This window comes from Limanda limanda, chromosome 1 (genome assembly GCF_963576545.1).
Source record: "Limanda limanda chromosome 1, fLimLim1.1, whole genome shotgun sequence".
Taxonomy (NCBI): Eukaryota; Metazoa; Chordata; class Actinopteri; order Pleuronectiformes; family Pleuronectidae; genus Limanda; species Limanda limanda.
The window spans coordinates 8,841,497-8,860,735 of NC_083636.1; the positions used below are offsets into that span (position 1 = coordinate 8,841,497).

Here is a 19,239-nt window from a genome sequence, read left to right on the forward strand (position 1 = left end):
TTTAAACAGCCCTCATGTCTGTTATGACGTCACAAGCTCAGTTTACAGGCAAAGCTCAGCCTTTTGTTTTCCTTGTTTCTATCATTTATAATTGCATTTTTATGACTTTTGCTGAGCGTTCCACTTCCCACAGCTCCCGAAACATATTTTGTGTTTCATTTTACGTGTCAGAGAACTTCCTGTGTTAGTGGACAGACTGCTGTGGGTCACAACAAGTGTTTGAAGCAAAATCTGAGATTTCACTGTTTGTTTATTTTGCCCTCCATGCATGTTCCTCAGTGTTCGTGGTATCTCTGCCGTCTTGTGACAGCAGTGTTTTGTGCACTTTTAAATGAGATGACTCCTCCGTGGACCCACTTTAATTTTGTTTTCTGCTATCCTAAAAACATGAGAATAGCTTATGATGTCTTGTGTCACCTGAATGTAGGACTTTTCTTTGTGCCCATTTGGAGATGTTCTCTTATGTTGTCTTGTCTAGGTTTGAATCCCAGCCAGGGGCCTGTCTGTGTGGGTTTTCTCTGGGTACCCCAATTTTCTCACACAGTTTAAAAGAGATGCAGACTGTAGATGGGAATGTGAGCATGAATGGTTGTTTGTCTTTAAATCTATGGACAGACTAACTGGATGTAGCCCACCTCTCACCCATTGTCAGGTGGGATTTGCCCAAGCCTCCATGTAACCCTTGATTATAAGGTAAGCAGTAGATGATGAATGGATGGATGGATGGATGGATGGATGGATTGATGTGTCTTTGATCGGGATTGAATTGATTAATGCATAGATGGATGGATGTCTTTGATGTGGACTGGCTGGATGTGTCTTTGATGTGGATTGGATGGATGTGTCTGATGGGGACCAAGATTTTGCACCATCTCAGCTACACTTACCATTGTTCATTCAGCTATCTACTGTAACTCTTGCAGATAATACACTTTTTAAGATTGAATTAGTCAACATAAATCTAGATTGCTGATATGTTTGCAATATCAACTAGCAGATATGAGACAACAATCACATCAGGTGAGTCATGTCCTCAGTTCTTAAACTCAAACCCTTCTCTTGCCTCCTCCACCTGTTGCATTGTGATCGAATGTAAACGCCACCAGATGGACAGAATCCGCTTCTCCTTGTAATTCCCGGCGGGGCCGGTTGGTGTCGCCACCCGCAGCGACTCTCGGGCAGACCGCGAGACATGTGGCTGAGACTTTCTGAAAGCTTCGCTCCGTTTTTAGTCCAAAACACTTCTGCGATAGTGCGAGTGATCGTCGCTTCGTAGCGGAGCTCTGGACTCTTGGAAACACTCTACGAGCTGCAAACCAGCCGCAGGTGCACTCACAGGTGAGTAGCGACTCTGGTCACCAGCTAACTGGAGCTATATGCTAGCAAGCTAAAAGCGACGTAGACAGGTGCTGTTGTTCGAAGCGGCTAGCCAGCTAGCCCCCCTAGCTAACTTCGCTGCTGCTGCTAGCCAGGCTAGCTAACTTGTGACCTTCATTGCAATCGCCGTAGCTAATATTAGACGTTTTTTACCCGTGTTTGCTGTCGTGCTAACAGCAGCCAGCTAGCTCGCATGTAGCGGTTGAGCTAGCGATAACTGCCTGGCTAAGCGACAACAACGGTGTTGACACCGTCGTGTTGGCACTGGTTGATCAAGTTGGTGCTAATTTTACGTCTCCAGTAGCCAGGCCGTGTTTGCCCCACACAGCAGCAGGCATTCACCGCTTTCTATCTGCCAGCCCAACTCCCTTTTGACCACAACAACCTCCTGCTATTCATACAAGTTACCATGAGGTGTTCGTGTAACCCCAGGCTACACATTGTTGGAGGATTTCGGGTTTGCAAGTGAGCCGGCTGTGTTGAATGGGCAGCGGATAGTTGAGATGACAGTTTGAGCACAAGGATCTGGAGACTAATGGCCTGTGTTGACCGGGACTACTTTAAGTGTTTTGGAAGTGAGGGCCGCTGGTTTCCTCCCTCCAGAGCCGCTGCTCCCAATCTGTTGTGTCGGTTTCACTTTGACTAATAACTCGACCGTCACGAACGAAGCGGGAGAAGCAGAGCCTGGATCAGCCATCGCAGGGTTTGAGTGTCAGACACCGGACTCCTGCTCGCTGTGATGGCGAGCGGGACTTGTGTTACCTCACCGGGACTCTGAGGGGAGCAGGCTCGTTCCTGCACATTCGATCCTAAACATCCCAACTGATCTCAGCTCTCACACTGCACACAAGTGTTATCAGTCGGAGACACTGTTGCCTAATGCAGAGTATGCAATAGTAAACTTAAACTTGTAAACTGTATCATTAGAAAGTTTAAAAGTTCCAAATTAAGGTTGCATCCACCAAGACCTATAGATTTCCTATCATCGTTCTCTGTCATATGTGTTTCTACTTGTCCAGTTTACAGTTTAAATGATAAAGCTCGTGCATACTGTAAAATCCTCATCACCACAGCCTGGTCAATAAATCCACAAGGTGAAGGTATCAATTAAAATTAGCTTTTCACAAATGTATAGTATCAACAATCAGAAATACCAAAGACGTGGCATCGTGATAATTCATACAATAATACATACCACTGTATGGCCAGGATTTAAATCTGTAGCCTATAACCTTCCTGCATTTCCTTCCCTCTATTTTGTGTCTGTTCATTCAATACAGTTTAGAGCAAGCAATAGTGTAAAGGGTCTATATTTATTTAGATTTTGTTTTGTCCTGATAAAAACACATAACAGTACAGTTTGATCATTCAGACACATGCATTGAGTTTATGTGCACTCACACTGCATACACAGAATAGTAGGGCTGGGCGATAAAACAATAGCCATAATTATCGCGGTATAACTTTTCCTTTGATAGAAATTGAAGTCATGGTCGTTACAACTTGTTCCAATGTAGATTTTGACAGACAACACAAAGAGCCAATGAAAATGAGAATAGCACCTCGCCGAACCAATCATGTGGCTGGAATAGAGTTATAGCCACGTCAAGTTGGGTTGACCCACACAGCACAGAGTGTAGGAGCAGCAGCAGCTCAGGAGTTCATGTTTGTGCTCCAGCATGGAGGTTGACGAGTCTGCATCGATTCAGTGACAGAGGATAATCGATACATGTTTTCCACTACATTCATTGTTGAATGATTATAACCCCCCGCTGCTTCAGGATCAGGACAGACGCTGATTAAAGGTCCGGTCGTCCTGTGTCGGAGTCTGTTTCCTCCTCACTCCCCCTCTGACCTGCGCTCTCTTTACACGTTAACAATGAACACCATCACTGATCACAAGTTATTAGGACGTGTATTGTAGAGGACTGGCGTTAACTTTGTTTGTTTGATTCGCTCAAGAGTTTATGAGACACATGAAGCAGGTATTACATAGGTTTTACTTCAGAAAAAGTGTCAATGGTGTCAAAGGCTAAGGTGTTTATTATGTAATCTCTAAATTTGTCCCCTCACTATATATATCCTGATCACATTTGTACAACAAATGTTAAGGCTCCTATCAAAAATGTTAGTTTTTACACACACCAAAAAAAAATTACATCAATGTGATGATTATGGATTTTTAAACTATCAATATTGAATTATTGTTGCCCTTATTTACCTCACAACATCTTGGACACACATGAGGCCTGAACTCTGTGCAAGAACCAGTCATTGTGAATATTTTGACTCTTACAGTGATTTTGATATGAGTCGCAATTTCAGTGTCAAATTTCGAATATAATTTTGGCTGAGAAAACGCACTGAACGATACTCTATAGATGTAACATAACATGCTTGTTTATAAAATCACACCACTGTGATTTGTAGACCTGAGAATTTCTGTACAAACCACAATGCTTTATTTATGACACAATTTTGTAACTATTTAACCTTAAAGTACTTGGCCAATTTCAATAATATTTTGATTAATTGTTCAACCCTAACACACATCCGGTGTTCACACACACTTGGAAAAAGATGGGTTTGTACTTGACGTACAAGATAGATGGGAATTTAATGACGGATACCTATTTCTTAGGGTTTAATTCATAGCTGTGTTGGATTTCACTTGTTTCTAGCACCAGTACTACACCAGATCGATGTAATGTATGTGACCAGGTTGAGTCAGACAGTAATTATATTCCTGATAGTGAATGCTTAAATATTCTTTCATTCACTTTGTGATAAGTGCTTAGTGTACACCTCACATCCAGTTAGCTTCTGGTTGCATGACTGAACAGGAGACGGTTTCTCTGTGCAGTGGCTGTTCTTTCCTTCACTGTGACAGAGTCATGTTGAGCCCATGATTTGCATCGAAAGCAATCAATGCAAATGCTGTGAAGCGTTTCTGAAAATGAGAAGGCTACCGAGGACTTTAAAAACTTTTTTAGCGTTAGAACCACACATATATAAATCACAAGCAGGTAGGGCTGCAACTAACGACTATTCTGATAGTCGATTAGTCACCGATTATTGAAACGATTAATCGGATTATGAATGACACAAATTCTCAATTGCTCTTATTTAGCAAACGGCTTTTAAATTTTGCTTGAGGTTGTTCGAGGCATGTGATGACTGAAAAAACAGGCAATAAAGATTGTTACTTCATTAAAAAAAATGTCTTTTAATAAACTTTGCTGCATATAAGGGTACTGTGACACAAAAGCAAAGACAAATCAAGTTTTTGTCCATTTAAAACCAAGGACAGGCAAAGTTCTAATAAAAAAGATAAATTAAAAATCAAGTATCCATTTTTCCTGTTAACAAAAATAACAGGGAAAGTAACAGCAATAAAAACATCAACAAACGAAACTACAGTCTTCTTCTGACTAAATAATTGTGATTAAAAAAAGACGTTTGTCAGGCAATAGGATAACTTTTAGCTTTTAAACTCGTTAATAAAAGTTTAAACCATATTTTTGTAATGGATGCTAGAATCCTGCGCGCAGGTATATACGTTTATATATAACATCTGACCGAGGCGAGTCCGCATCGTCTCCGTTACGATGTCACACGTGACTCCTCCTCCTCACATGCACGTGTCCTGCTTCCATGGAGAACAGGTCCGCTGTACAGATATTGCAGGTAGTTTTTTTCGGGCTGTTACGGGTGAAGTTCTCCCGAACTTTTTACTTTCTGGTGCGCGATGCTGCTGCAGCGGAAGCCGGCAATGCTCCGTGTTTTGACGCTATTGCACATGCGCGACTTTCAGAGATAGGAAGGAAGCGAGATGGCTCACTCCTCAGCTGCTTTCATCAGCACCTCCGGTAAAACGCCGTTTAGTTCCGCTGCGCGGCACGAAAAACACGTGCTGTGACGTAACCAACGAATCATCGACGAGTAAATTCGTCAGCGACTATTCTTGTCATCGATTTTTGTCGACGACGTCGACTAATCGTTGCACCCCTACAAGCAGGCCATGCTGACCAGTCGCAGTTCTTGTGGTCTCCATGTGGTATCTTTGTAGCCACAATATGAAGTAAAAAAAATTAAGGTTGTGCACATGAGCCCAGCCTGCGGCGTAGCAAGGATGACTGTGTGTAGACTCTGTGACTGCTCCTCTTAATGTAGCACTTTAAACCCAGCATAAGTGGCATATTACTGGGGGAGGCATGAGGTCAGAGTTTGAGGCTCCCCTCTGCTCTTTAGAAACATGACTTTGTTTCAAGGTAAACTGTAAATAATATTAACGATGTAATTTTAACAGTCATCAAGTGAAACTGAATATTGGATCTTGCCAGATGTAATCCATTACTATGGATTATAGCGCTGCAATATATATCGAAAATTCATCTTCATCGTGATATCAACATGTGCGATATAGGTATTGCAAAAGACTGCTTGAACGGTGATAAATGGTGTTCCATGTTGAATCTAATCAAGTTGTATTTGTATAGCCCAGCTCAACTGACATCTCTGACTCACTACAGTCTAAGAGATGACGCCCCGATTGTCGCCACAATATCAACACTGATTATCACATAATCTGTACTTTTCTTAATTAAATCTGTCTTAAGAGCACTGCACGCATTCATCAGCTCTCCCACTTGTTCTCTTCCCCTCTCTTGCCCTCGCGTTCTCTCACACACACACACACACACACACACACACACACACACACACACACACACACACACACACACTAATTGTCTGATCTGACACACGTGTAAACTCAGACTGGGTAGAAACAACAGACTTTGTAAGCTTGGTCAATCTATGTAGAGCCGGAGGAGATGGCGGCACGCTCGGCTTGGTTTGACGCAGATGGCACAGTGCACAGCGTGGAGGACGTAGACACAGACAAACATGTATGAAAAATAACCCTAATGAACACTGTATGTGGTTAAGTGGAGCTGTGCATGGCTCCCTGGGTGTCTGCCCCGGACTAGGTGGCGCTGTGGCCAGGCTGTAGAGCTGCCGTGGTCCCTGCGTCCCTAGCCAGGTGGAATTATTTCAATAAAATCATGGAAATAATGCAAATAGCATTTTTTGTCAGTGCCTCTTTAGACTACTTGCTGTATTGGTTCTATGTAAGCAGTTGTGATTAATACTCAGGAGTAGGTGCAAGCCAATCCAAACACTTAAACGTTAGAGAGCAGGCAGCAAGTGAACATTGTGTGTGCTCATCTCTTTTTGTGCACGTGTAGCAGCTGGCTATGTTGTGTCCCGAGCATGAAACTAAGATTGTTGTCGTTATGATGATCGCGCCAGTACCACGCGTTGTGCACACCAACTGTCGAGCCTCCATTCAACAAGTCCTGCTTTAGAGGTGGTGTGACTGTACAAGTCACTGAAAAGACAACACTGATGAAGATGCTTAATGAAGAAACAGTAGTTGCTCTCTTATTAAAAGCTTGTACAATTGTCATGTCCTCCTGATGTCATCACACACTTCCACATATTTGCGTTTGTTAGTTCACAGCTAACACACACTCAGTACTTGGACTCTTTGAGGAAAATGAGCCCACGCAGTCCAGCTGCTTCTTTGAGGCTGAAATTTATTTCTGCTATGTGGGAATGTGGCACAGAAATCAGGGTTTTGCAGAAACTGTTAGAGTTAATAAATACCATTCAAACATATCTTTTTGGCTGCTTAGTTCAGAGTGGGGTCACACTGGGATGAGGCTAAGCAAGGTAGCAAGGTTACGTCTCCCCTTTCACATTGTCCAGCTGGTAATGGTGTGAGGGCCTTGGAATTGGCTCTGAAACCCGGTATTAAAGTGTGATGGGTCTGAATTGTCAAAGACTGTATGATTGATTAGCTTGGATGTTGTCTGTGCTGCCCAAAAGAAATGAAGAGAAGAGATTTCTTATTCATTGCTGCTACATACAATTTATCTTTCCCATCTTTTAGCCTTTTCACACAATAAGTAGCAGTGTGTGATCTTCCGAAACAATTCAACCTCTGTTAATCAGGCCACAAAACCTTTGGTCCTTTATCTTTTGGTCTTTTGCATTCGTCTTTGGCAAACAATCAACATGTAATTGTGTGTGTTTTTTTTTCGCCTTCTGGAGAGCACTGATGAATGTATGGTAGACTCAGAAACGGGGATGTTAACTCGTGATTTTTCACTTTGGTTGCCTGGACTTTGCTCATACTGAGCATCGATCCAATACCAGTGCAGTTTAAAAACTTGTATCACATTTTATAGCAGCTCGATGCTACTAACCCTGTGTAGAAGTGCTGATTGCTGTCATTGTCGTATGGCCTATTGCTATTGTGTAATTGGCAACACTAATGCCACCCCTCGAAACAGAAATCATGCATGCGACACACATCGCCGTTTCACTTGTTGGAGCTTCAGGTGTTAAATAACCCCAAATTGCTGAAGTGAGCTACCTCTGGCTAAGGCTACTCTCCCAGAAATCACTTCTTCTTCACCACTCGAATTAAACTACTCGTCACTGGCAGTACGGCCCATCTACTGTTTTTGAGTGGAGAAGAAGTGATTTATGGGAAAAATAAAGTTTACTCGGAGGGAAACTAATATACTTTATAGAGGTGAAATAGATTTGCGTACTTTGCAATGCTCAACCTGGCACTATCAGCAGTTGAGTCATTTCCAATCGTAGTATTGGAACATTGTTAATGTTAATCAGCTCTAGTCAAGTCTGCAGCTTTTTACGCTGGGGTTGTATTTACTATATAAGGCCACTGATTGCTCTGCTTTCTGCCTTTGAGCCATCTAAGCAGGAAACCTAGTTTTAGGGAGAGAAGCCACACAACAAATTAATCTCCATTTATAGTCAGTTTGTTAAACCGTGGACAGATGAGGATCTAAACTAAACATTTCAGATCACTTTGGACTTATGCAGTATTGTTTGTGTGTTTTGCTGCTGTGATAATGCATTTAGTTTCGCTAATCAGCTGAACTCCTTTTTGTATCTGTACTTTTCTTGTAATGTCTTAATTTTCTCTCCTTCTGTCTGTGTTGTAGGCGTGAGCAGGACAGCTCAGGACCGGACATGACTGGAGCCGGAAGCAGTGAGTAATATTTTAGGCCCCTGTTGTTTGAAGTAACTTGCTAGAAAATATCCCATCTGATTCGGTGTCTCCTCCCCTGTACTTTTAGGCGGCCAGGGTCCGCCTGATGGGACGGATCCTGAGGAGGCAGAGAGGTGTCCTATCTGCCTGGGCGTCCTGGCCGGAAGCGAGCTCGCCATGCCCGACAGCTGCTGCCACGTCTTCTGCCTCAGATGCCTCCTCACATGGGCAGAGGTAAAGAAGCTGTACAGTAGTTGTGAGCTGAACACTGACCAAAAAGCATAATTGTAATGGGTGGGGTATGTTTCCACCACTGTTTATTAGAATCAAACACACGTCATTGGCTTTTAAAATGGTCATAGTGTGGAATATCTACAATACAGAGGCAGGCATCAGCTCGTTTGTGAAATGTAATTTTTTGTACAGCTCAAAATCGTTGCTTATTTTTGAAGCAGTGTGCAATCTTATATTAGTATGTTAAGATTTGGATGTGTTTTACTTTGAAGTTGCAGATGGCTCCTTCCTGTCCGGTGGACAGAAGACCTTTCACTAATGTTTACAGATGGGACGGGAATCTGAGCTGTGTGCAGGTCAGTCTGATTTATACCTGCACTTTCTCTCTCATAGCTTAAGATCCAACTTAATTTGACAAAGAGGCTTTATTTTGGAGTTTACCTGTTCTCTAAAGAAGATTATCCTCTGGCCTGTTTTCAGGGGAAAATGTTCTCCCCGAGTCTCACTTGTCGTCTGCCTCTGTGGACAGAATGTCTTTGCATAAAGCTTTTCCTTTGTCAGCCAACTACTTTGCACGTGGTAGCATTTTTGAACAACTTAAAAACTGTAAATTATATGGTTTTGATGCAGTTACTTGTCAATTAACATTCATTGTGTCTCTGTGCTCCAGCCATGCCAACCGTCATTTAAACACAGAGCTTTGAATGTCCTTTGTGTCAAACTATTGTACATTTTAGCCCTAAAACACAATCTTCTTCCGTCCTTGCGGTTTAAAGGTTCCTGTGAGGAAGAGAACAACTCCACTTGAAGCTGAAATTTGCTGCTGTAGAAACCCTGAACAAAAAGTCTGTCTCAAGTGAGTATTAGCTTTTTTTAAATGGAATCATAAGGTGTAATAGTCCCTTTTTAAGCCGTTGGAATTGTGGAAACCTTGTTTTTAGGATATTTAGATTGATTTTGAAGCAGTTTAGTTTTGAAACCAGTCCCTGAACAATGTTTTGTTTTCAGAAGTAAACCTGCAAGAAGATTGAGACGGCAAAAGGCAGAGAGGACAGAAGATGCCATAACAAAAGGGCTTGTGAGGAAATGTATGTCCAAACCCTTCTTCTTTCATTTACATATGTGTCCTACTCACATTTCGTCAGCAAGATCTAACAGTCTGTAAATGTCTGTTCCAGGTAATGATGAAGACCCCTCGTCTCTGAGCAGAAAAAAGGTACGTTCTTATTTTTTCGTTCGGCCCTTTTTCATTGTCTTTTATGCGCATTGCTTGACCTTTACTTGAATGTAAATGTTTGTTTTTTCTCTAGGTTCGAGGAACAGAGTGCTGCACTTGGTCACCTTCTCCCTGTGTCTCATTAACCACCACATCAGCACAGGACATGTAAGCTGCACTTCCCTGAATTAATGTGTTATTATAGTATGTTATATATATTATGATAAATTATGACAAGAACAGTAATGCTGTGTGTGTTTGGACTAAGGTCCTGTAGTGTGGTCTAGTTGTGAGACAGTACAATAACTTGGTGTTCAGTGAGGTCAATAGGTCAGAAGAACAGTGTTTTAACCAGGCCCCCTGCTGGAATACCAGCCACATTGCCTGCAATGGCTTAATTGCAATTTTAATTCCAATCAGTTAGTTTTACCTTGAAATTGAAATTACTATATAACTGCAGTTGATATCCACAGTGTAAAGCTAATGTTATAACTTGTTCAGCATCAACCACAGTGAGTAATGGCATCCCACCCACAGGTCCACTGTGTACATAACATAAATATGAATCTATCTTAGATTAGAAAAGAGTCTCTTGTTGACCGGCGCAGAGTAATACGCCTGGATACAGTGGCGCTGCTGAGAAACACTGAACCATTATGATTTGGTTGATACAGTCCACCATTAACCAAATTCAGCAAGTCTCCAAGATGCAGTAGCAGCAAGCGCTGCATTTGTTGTTTGTTTTACAAACATGGCAGAAGGAGCGGGGGGGCTTTAACAGCAGGAGAACTATTAGTGATCCTTGGACATAGCTAGCAAATGCTAACATCCACTGTTACCACATTGCATGCATTTAACAAATACTGATATCGTGTCCCGACTCTGACATTTGGGGTTGACGTCTTCACTTAACCAAACAAGATGTCGACCTTCGATAAATATGAAAAAACTCTCATCATTTTTATTGATAGTATATATTATATCATTATAAAACATGGTGAAAGTACTATAGCTTGTGTGTCAGTAAGTTTTGAAATATACTGCAAATTTTAACAAACATTCTGCTCGGCTAAAATACGCATGGTGCAGCTGGAGCATTTGTGAAGTACTTCATAACAACAACTAACTTCCTGTCTTGCTCCTGCAGTGCAGAGCCTGTTTGGGTGACAGAGGAGATACCGTACGATGCTGGTTTCACACCGTGCAAAACCCAAGTGCAAGACTGTCCGTGGCTGTCTCCTGCTGCTCCCATCCCTGTTAATGGCACCTCAAGGTAATGAAATCTCACCTGAACACTAGCAGGGCACATCATCTCTCTTTAGAGCCACAGAAAACACTATACAGCTGTACAGGGGACTGCTCACACAAATTCCAAGCAGGTTGGAAGCAGTTTTCTCTTTAATGTCCAGAGCAGAATAACTTCAGTTCGAGTTTTGTGGCAGCAATATAGAAGCAAGAAAATAAAAGTCTCTGTCCTGCTTTTCCACTGTCCAGTTATACACAACCACAGAGAAGAGCTGATTCCTTGGTTCAGTACAGAGAAGCATGTTTTATTCACATACTTTAGGGCCGACATTTTACTCATTGCTGTGATAAGTAATCAGCATCAGGACTTTGGAGGCACGGTATCAGCTCAATAACCAAGGGATGATAATAAAATAATAGGAAATCAAGAAACATTATCAAAGGTTCACATGTATTCAGCCACAGATGGAAAAACTGGCACTACATTTACCATTGTCTCTGTTTTACAGGCGGAGTTTCCATCCCGCAAGTTGGAACCACAGCCCATTTCCATTTGGACTCTGCTCATCTCCCTTGACCTCCAGCTCACTGTTCAGCCCCGGACATTTTGGTGAGTCACATCTGACACATTGAGAATATCATTGGAGTTTACTGTGTTAAATGTTTCCAATAGATTTTATTATGACATGCAGCAAAGTCCACAGCTGGAATTCAACCGTGGATGCTGTTTTGAGAAATGCATCATAGAGGGGTAACCTCTGAGATTTATCATTGGAGCATACCGAATTATTTTAATAGTTCAATTGCAAAAGGTTGCGACTAAGGGGACCAGGTAATTTCTTCAGCCGTTATACTGCAGTGCTAGATGCTGAAATATTTCAACTAACCTTGTTGCCGTTAGTGTTTGTGAACCAAATCTGGTCTGCCAAAGCTGGACCCAATAATACTTGTATAAGTAAACTTATATGGATATATCGGCAGAATATCTTTAATGATATCCCTATCTAGTGCATTTAAATAGCTGCTGTAGATTATTGAGCTCTGCACACTTCATACATGAGCTGCTTGAGAGAAGATGGATCACTTTGTTGGAGTTGTTTTATCGACAGAAAAGTTGCAGAGTGAAGCGTCTTCCTTCACAAAGGCTCTTTGGTTGAGTCACCATCAAGCTGCATTACCATTTAATTAGCAATAGCTGACATAGGCGATTCCAACCGATTCTGTGAAAGTGCCAGTCAGCAGCAGCTAAAAAAGGGAATCTGAATGTGTGTACATGGCTCTTATTTGCCAGTGAAAAGGGTTCTTGATCATTTAACTTCTTTCCCACAGTGTTTGAGGGTGTTGTCTGCGCCATCACATGTCCCAAAGGAGGAGAGAAGAGAGGCAGCCGAGCCTCAACCTCCAAAGCGCCCACCAAAGAGACCGAGTCTCTACCGACCAGACGATCCGGACGCAACAGTAAATCCCAGGAAGAGGCTCCAGCGACTGATCCCTCATCGCCGCCCCAGTCCAGTTCATCAGACTCTGACTCGTCTAACAACCACCAGGCTGCCAAGCCGGCCAAGACTTCTCAGGCACCGGCCAAGAGGAAGGCGACAAACCGAAAGGCCGGCGGCAAGCGGAAAGCCGCGGCAAGAAAAAAGCGCACTCCCGAACCCATTAGCAGTCTGGCCGCTAGTGAGGAGGAAGAAGAGGCTGACGGAGTTGACAACAAGGAGAAGGAGGAGGAGGAGGAGGAAGAGAAAAGTGATAAAGAGCAGGAAACAAACATATCAGAGCAGCAGCAGCACTCTGATACCGAAGGGAGCCTCAGTGCAGACCAGGACGGTGTCAACTCTGCTGACGTACGTGCAGAATCTCTGAGTAACGACGTGGCAGAGGACAGTGATGAAGCTCAGGAACCATCTCATGAACATGAACATGAAGAACAAGAACAAGAAGAGAAGCCAGATGATGGCGATGATGATCCGTATTTCCCCCCTGACTTGGCTGCTCACAGCCCCAGTTCATGCTCCGAGGGCGACGAGAGCAAAAAGGAGGAGGAAGAGCCACCCAGCCCAGCTTCCTCTGGAGACAAGGACTATGAGAAGACTCCTTCACCCTCTGACTCTCACAACGCTCTGCTGGAAGACCTGACGTCTCCATGCTGCGATGAGCCCACAGAGCAGGATGATGAAATGGAGATTTCAGAGTCTGAAGAAGCCAAGGATGTGAAGGCTGAATCGTTGGAGAACTTGTCAGAACCTGGCTCGCCCCCTGCTGGAGACTCAGAGGAAAATGTAGCTGATCCAGGAACGAAAGCTTCTGAGGACAATGACTCTAAAAAGCTTGTTTCAGAAGAGCAGTCTGCTGGTCACAGTTCTGGGGAAGAAACCAAGGATGACGGTCCATCCAAGGATGATACTAATGTCATCCCCATGGACTGTAGTTCACCCATGAGCGACCATGGTAACGGTGCCGTTTTGGATCTGCCGAAGGAGCGTGCTGACCCAGCTGCTGCGGGATCCCCTCCTTCTGAAAGCCAAGTCACCAAGGGCGAGACCCAAAAGGACCAAGAGGAGCGGGAAAAGAGCCCAGAGAGGAAGAACGGCAAGCAGCGGCGCTCTCGCTTCCACTCCGCGGCCGTCACCTGGTCACCTAAAAGGGAGGCCAAACGGGAATCATCCAGGCGCTCGCGCTCACGGTCTAAAGAGCGGGATGGCAGCCCGCCTTCCAGCCACTCGTCCCGGGCTCGCAGCAGAGAAAGAGACAGGGACCGGGATGGCGAGAGAGACCATTCTAGGAGGGAGCGTAGCCATGAGAGGAGGAGACGGCGATCGAGGAGTCGCTCTAAATCCAGGTCCCGCTCTCGGTCCAGGTCTCGATCCAGAACAAGGTCCCACAGACGGGCGGCCAGTCCCGAATGGCCAAACTCCAGAGAGCAGTCTCCACAGAAGAAGGAGCGCAAGGGCGGATGGAGGTCAGGACAGAGTGGTGGCTCAGGTACTGAGGGACGGAGGTATCAAGGAGGCGCTGGCCGCTTAGAAAATGGTGCGCCTGCTGAAGGTTCCCCTGAACGCCCGAGCTGGTCAGATAATCCTGACTGGGTTACAGAAAAGGCTCGCGAGGATGCTGAGAGCAGGAGCCGGCAGATAGGTCCACGCAGCAGTGACGGGAACAGAGGGGATTCACGAGGCCGGGGGGGCCGGGGAGGGTTTGAACGGGGGCGAGGTGCAGGGCGCGGCGGTGGCAACCGTAGCTTTTACAATCAGGAGGAAACGGGCGACAGCCGCTGGCCCAGGAACAACTTCTCAGGCAGCAATTCAGGGAATGATGCATACAGCCGCTTCAACGAAAACCGTGGCGGTGGCCGGAGGAAAGACATGGATCCAAACGACTCTATGTCCGATCGGTCGGGATGGTCATCGGCATCCAGCTGGGCTGTCAGGAGGTCGCTTCCTGCCGACGTCCAGGACTATTACTCGAAGAGGGAGAGGGGAGGAGCAGGAGGCTGGAACAGATCGGAGGAGGAGCAGCCGGCAGCAGCAGCAGGTGAGGCCTCCTCAGTCTTTGCTTGGTTATTCCTCCCGAAGCACTAAAACACTCCTCTAACTGCTTGAGAAAACTTTTCCAAAAGCAGGCCACGAAACAGCGAACTCTCCTTTTAAAATAGAAGTCGTGTCTTTGATGCTCATAAAGGAAGATAATTTTAGTGCTGTGATGCAACTGAACAGACAAAAAACCTGCAGGCTCCTGCCTTCTGTTATATTTTAGAGAAAACTGAACTTTGATGTTTTGGATTTATTCCTATGAAAATCTCCCTTGTATTACCCGCTCAGCATCTGTATGATTCGGCCTCTGTTATAACTGCACATTTTTGAATTATATGTTGTACCTATATAAATACACATTTGTCTAAACCAGCTTCAAAATCTGCGCGCTATATCTTTTATACAACAGTTTTCATTTCCATTTCCTTTACTCCCCAGATCTCTCTAAAGGCGACCCCACCGCCCCGGCTGTCCCCGGTAACGCTCCAGTGCCGGTGATGAACGCGATTCCTCAGCTGAATGTTCTCCACCATCCCTACCCGGCGCAGGGGCAGCGAGGAGCCCTGCCCGTCAGCCTGCAGCCGGCGGCCTCGTACGGCATGCCCCCTCAGGTCCCCCTGCACCTCCACCCTGCAGTGCCGCTGCTTCAGGTGCCCGCTGTGGGCGCTCAGGGCCTCCCGCCTCCCCCTCCGCCGCCTCCACCCATGCAGCACGGCAGCCAGATGGCAGCAGCTCAGCCCGATGGCCACATGACTCAGGTATGCAAAACTGGGATACAGACAGAAAGGGATTAAGTTCTACATCCTGCATTTCTATTGGCATTAAAACTAGCTTCAATAAGCGAATAAGATACATGTGCGCTGTTTCAGTAATCCAGGCTTTATTCAAATGTATTGTCATTTCCTTGGTTGCCTTAGATGTCCAGTTCCATGATGGGTTATGGGAAACCTGCCCTGCTTCCCACCCCTACCAAAGCTGGTGCCGCAGTGACCCAGATGCACTTAGCACAGAGCCAGATGTTCCCATCCTCTACCACTCAGTACGGCCACAACAAGGCTCACGCCGACAGCTCCAAAAAGGAAAAGGTACGTTTCAGCCACCTGCCTGCCCGTCTCTCCACGGGAGTGTTTTCTTTCCATTTGTTTGTCTCCAACCATCCTGTCGTCCTTTTCAGAAACAGCAGATCCAAGAGAGGGCTGTGAATGAAGTGAAGAACGCCATGAAACCTTATTACCAAAAGAAGGAAGTCACTAAGGAGGAGTACAAGGAGATCGTCCGCAAAGCAGTAGAGAAGGTAAACGCTTCACTCTTCACCTCTGGAAATTGTAAAATGTATCAAACTTTAATCAATATAAATTTTTTAACCTCGCTGGAAGTTAAGATCTGATATAAGGTCAAAACACACAGTTTATTTGACATTTTGCTGTGTTCCTCCTCTTCTTCTTCAGGTGTGTCACAGCAAGAGTGGTGAGGTGAACTCCAGCAAGGTGGCCAACCTAGTGAAGGCCTACGTGGACAAATACAAACACGCCCGCAAGAAATGAATCTGCGGCGTGCTGTTGGCGCGGCGATGCCCTCGCTGACCCATGCAGCTGCTCAAGTGCAATTTCCTCAAGCTGGAATTTGGCCCTCCAATCTGAAAGAGGACGGAGCGTCAGCGTTTTCATTTTTTTTTGGATATCTGTACCTTTTATTGAATGAAGATTTTTTTCTATAGATTTTCATATTTTGTTAGAAAAAGAATGACCCAATCAGAAATTGTAATGCAAGAGCCCTTTATTTTGCATAGATCGTGTGACTTGGGGAACTACTGTAAGGAGCGCAGGTTAGCGTGGGGCGGGGGGGGGGTTAGATACTGAAGATGCAACGCTCAGTGAACAACGTTAGATCATGTAGAGGATGCTCTCCCAGGGTGCCGGCTGGTACGATCAACGTCTCCTCCGCGGACCCCTGATCACATAGCTTATTGATTATTGTCAATGTTCTTTTTTAAATATGATATAATATTTCAGAGGAAAGCCTAGTTTAAAAAAAAAGTGCATTGCCTTTATTAATCTCTGTGGCCCCAGTGACGGGCAGGTATCTGATGAGTGTGGATTGTAATCAGGGCCCTGATTGGTCGATGAGCGGGATGGCCAATCAGCAGCGAGTGTTCAACGGAAGGTGCAGGTCCCGGAGGGGGGGCGACCCAGGTCAAACGGACCCCCGCACCCTGCCTGAATGTGTAATAACTGTCAATGCGAGAACATGAACTGTGCAAAGTATCCAGAGAGTAGTGAAATAAATTAGCTGCTTCCTGATGCCCCGTGTGTTTGTCACAAACGCCTCCGTACCACCGGAGGGCGCGTCCTCATTTTGTCTCCGTCTTTGAGCCGCAGCGTTTGCATCTGGTGAACTGCATTTCCCAACAATCACCTCTCAAACAACTACTGCTGGGATGTGTGTGTGTCGCTTTTGTTTTCTGCACAGGGTTGGTCTCTGTGCCCGTTAAAACCACCATGACTCCCTAAATCCTCAAAGGAAACAACTACCAGACAGGAAGTGAACAGCTACCAGGAAATAGATTTACAGTGTGTCAGAGTATTAATCGTATCGATATTTTACATCTAAATGTGCCCGACTACTGTTTTCCACTGAACGCGGGTCATTTCAGTTCCTCAGACTGACGGCGGGTGGACCTGTGTCTGTGTGTGGAAGTCAACATGATGTTACCAGACTCTGAACTAATACATGGTTCCAATTTTGTCTTAAAATGTAATCATCTGAATTGTAGGCTTTAAAAAATATCTTCAAATATTATGCACGAGGTCAAACACATTAAGGTTTTGGTCTTAAATATGTTCATGTTTCGTTTAACGTCACTTCTGTTTGCTTTAGTTATTTGGCCAACACGGAAGTGATGAACACAAACACCCCCCAAGATAACAACTTCCTCTGTATTTCATGTCATCTTATTTTCAGTTATGGGGAAGTTGAATAACTTGGGCCTCTGATATTCATATCTGTTAAATCTGTCTTAAATTTAAGAACAGTTTTTTGTGTGTGTGTGTGCAGAACTTACACCTTAGACATCCAACACTACAACACAGGTTTTCTCTGTAAAACTAACAGCACTTGGGTGGTGTTTGAGTCCCCCTGTGAACCGTGGCAGAGCCAGCCTGCCGCACCAGGGGCCTGAAACAGAAGCAGCTGAACGGAACACAGCCATGTTGAACATTGTAATTTACACCTGACGTGCAGGAGAAATCGAACGCAGCAAAACGATCGAGGGTCAGGGATTCGACCACAGCTTCTTCACGCAGTCCAGAGCGTCGGCCCCATCAGCCGCTCCAGTGAAGTCCTGCATGTGTGTTTGCCTGGGTCCTCACTGACTGATGAGTGTAATAAGTTGTGCATTGCAGAATAGTTACGCCAGTTTATATAAATCCCCTGATAATGACATCTTGTAAGCGTGAGGTTTGTACCATAGAATGCACATAAAGACTTTTTACACAGTCTATGGTTTGTGTTTATACCAAGTGAGCGAACCCTGCATTTATTCACATTTATTATCGTGTATAATCAACAATGTTTGATATTCAGACCTAATGTGAACCTTTGATTTTTTCTGATTATAGTGATGCAATGATTCTAGTATTTTGGGGCTGATTAAACAAGTAGAATAAATCACAGGCATCTGAGTGAACACAGCAGATATAACTTTTTTGAAAATGTATTTAATTCACAGTAATGGTGAACAGCAGCCATGCAAATATGTCATTAGATATGTTTAAATTGTTAAAAGGAAGTTGAATGAATGAAGATGTGGTGATCTCCTGATGACCACTAGAGGGCAGTGTTGTCTAGGGTAAAGCTTATAAATACAGTATGGGGTAAAGTGATTTTCCTCATTTCTTATTAAGTATTAATAGTAGCAAACCAAACTGAAATTACAGGGTTTGTCTTTATCTGTAAAAATCTGACTATATGATTATTTATATATATATATATATATATCAATATCTACATCTATTTGTTTTATACACTCAGAGATGTAGTAGTGGACTTAAAGTCTGACGTCCACCTGCCCAGGTATTTTGAAGTCCCACTCCTCGTCCTGATGATCTGCTACAGACCCAGCGAGTAACACCCAGGTCAGTTTTAACTTGGTTTCATAAAACAACACTTGCCCAGAGAGAGACAAGTGGACACGGCCATGTTTTAGTTTGTGTCTGGTCTAACTGGACGGTGGTCAGAGGGGGGCTGATCCAGGTTCATGGTCAAGGCCACAGTGGAAAAATAAAGAGGAGAAAAAACATACAGAGATGTTTTCTTCATACTTGGAACTCCATGTACAGTCCTAATGCTGGAAGTCTTAATATAGGTAGTAGAGGTTATAGCATGAATCTATTAGTTTAGTTAAAGGTTCACAAGGCTACCTGAAAGGTTTAATTACCTCTGACCACTTTATATCACCATGTGTCTGTTTTTCTTTCTTTCTGCAGGAAACTACTGACTCAGTTTTATTGTAACTTAGTCAAAAGATGGGACAGAGCTGGCCAATACAATAA

General features: G+C 44.3%; 1 protein-coding gene across 1 annotated transcript; it reads left to right on the top strand.

Moving 5' to 3' along the window:
* Window positions 1–1,195: 1,195 nt before the first annotated feature.
* On the top strand, window positions 1,196–18,186 carry scaf11 (SR-related CTD-associated factor 11). The gene is made up of 15 exons (XM_061075751.1): window positions 1,196–1,338; window positions 8,418–8,464; window positions 8,553–8,698; window positions 8,971–9,054; window positions 9,475–9,554; window positions 9,707–9,786; window positions 9,877–9,914; window positions 10,009–10,082; window positions 11,062–11,187; window positions 11,669–11,769; window positions 12,489–14,690; window positions 15,128–15,447; window positions 15,607–15,774; window positions 15,864–15,983; window positions 16,138–18,186. The coding sequence occupies exons 2-15, from the start codon at window positions 8,446–8,448 to the stop codon at window positions 16,231–16,233; spliced, it is 3,654 nt and encodes a 1,217-aa protein (XP_060931734.1). The 5' UTR covers window positions 1,196–1,338; window positions 8,418–8,445; the 3' UTR covers window positions 16,234–18,186.
* The last annotated feature ends 1,053 nt before the right edge of the window (window positions 18,187–19,239 follow it).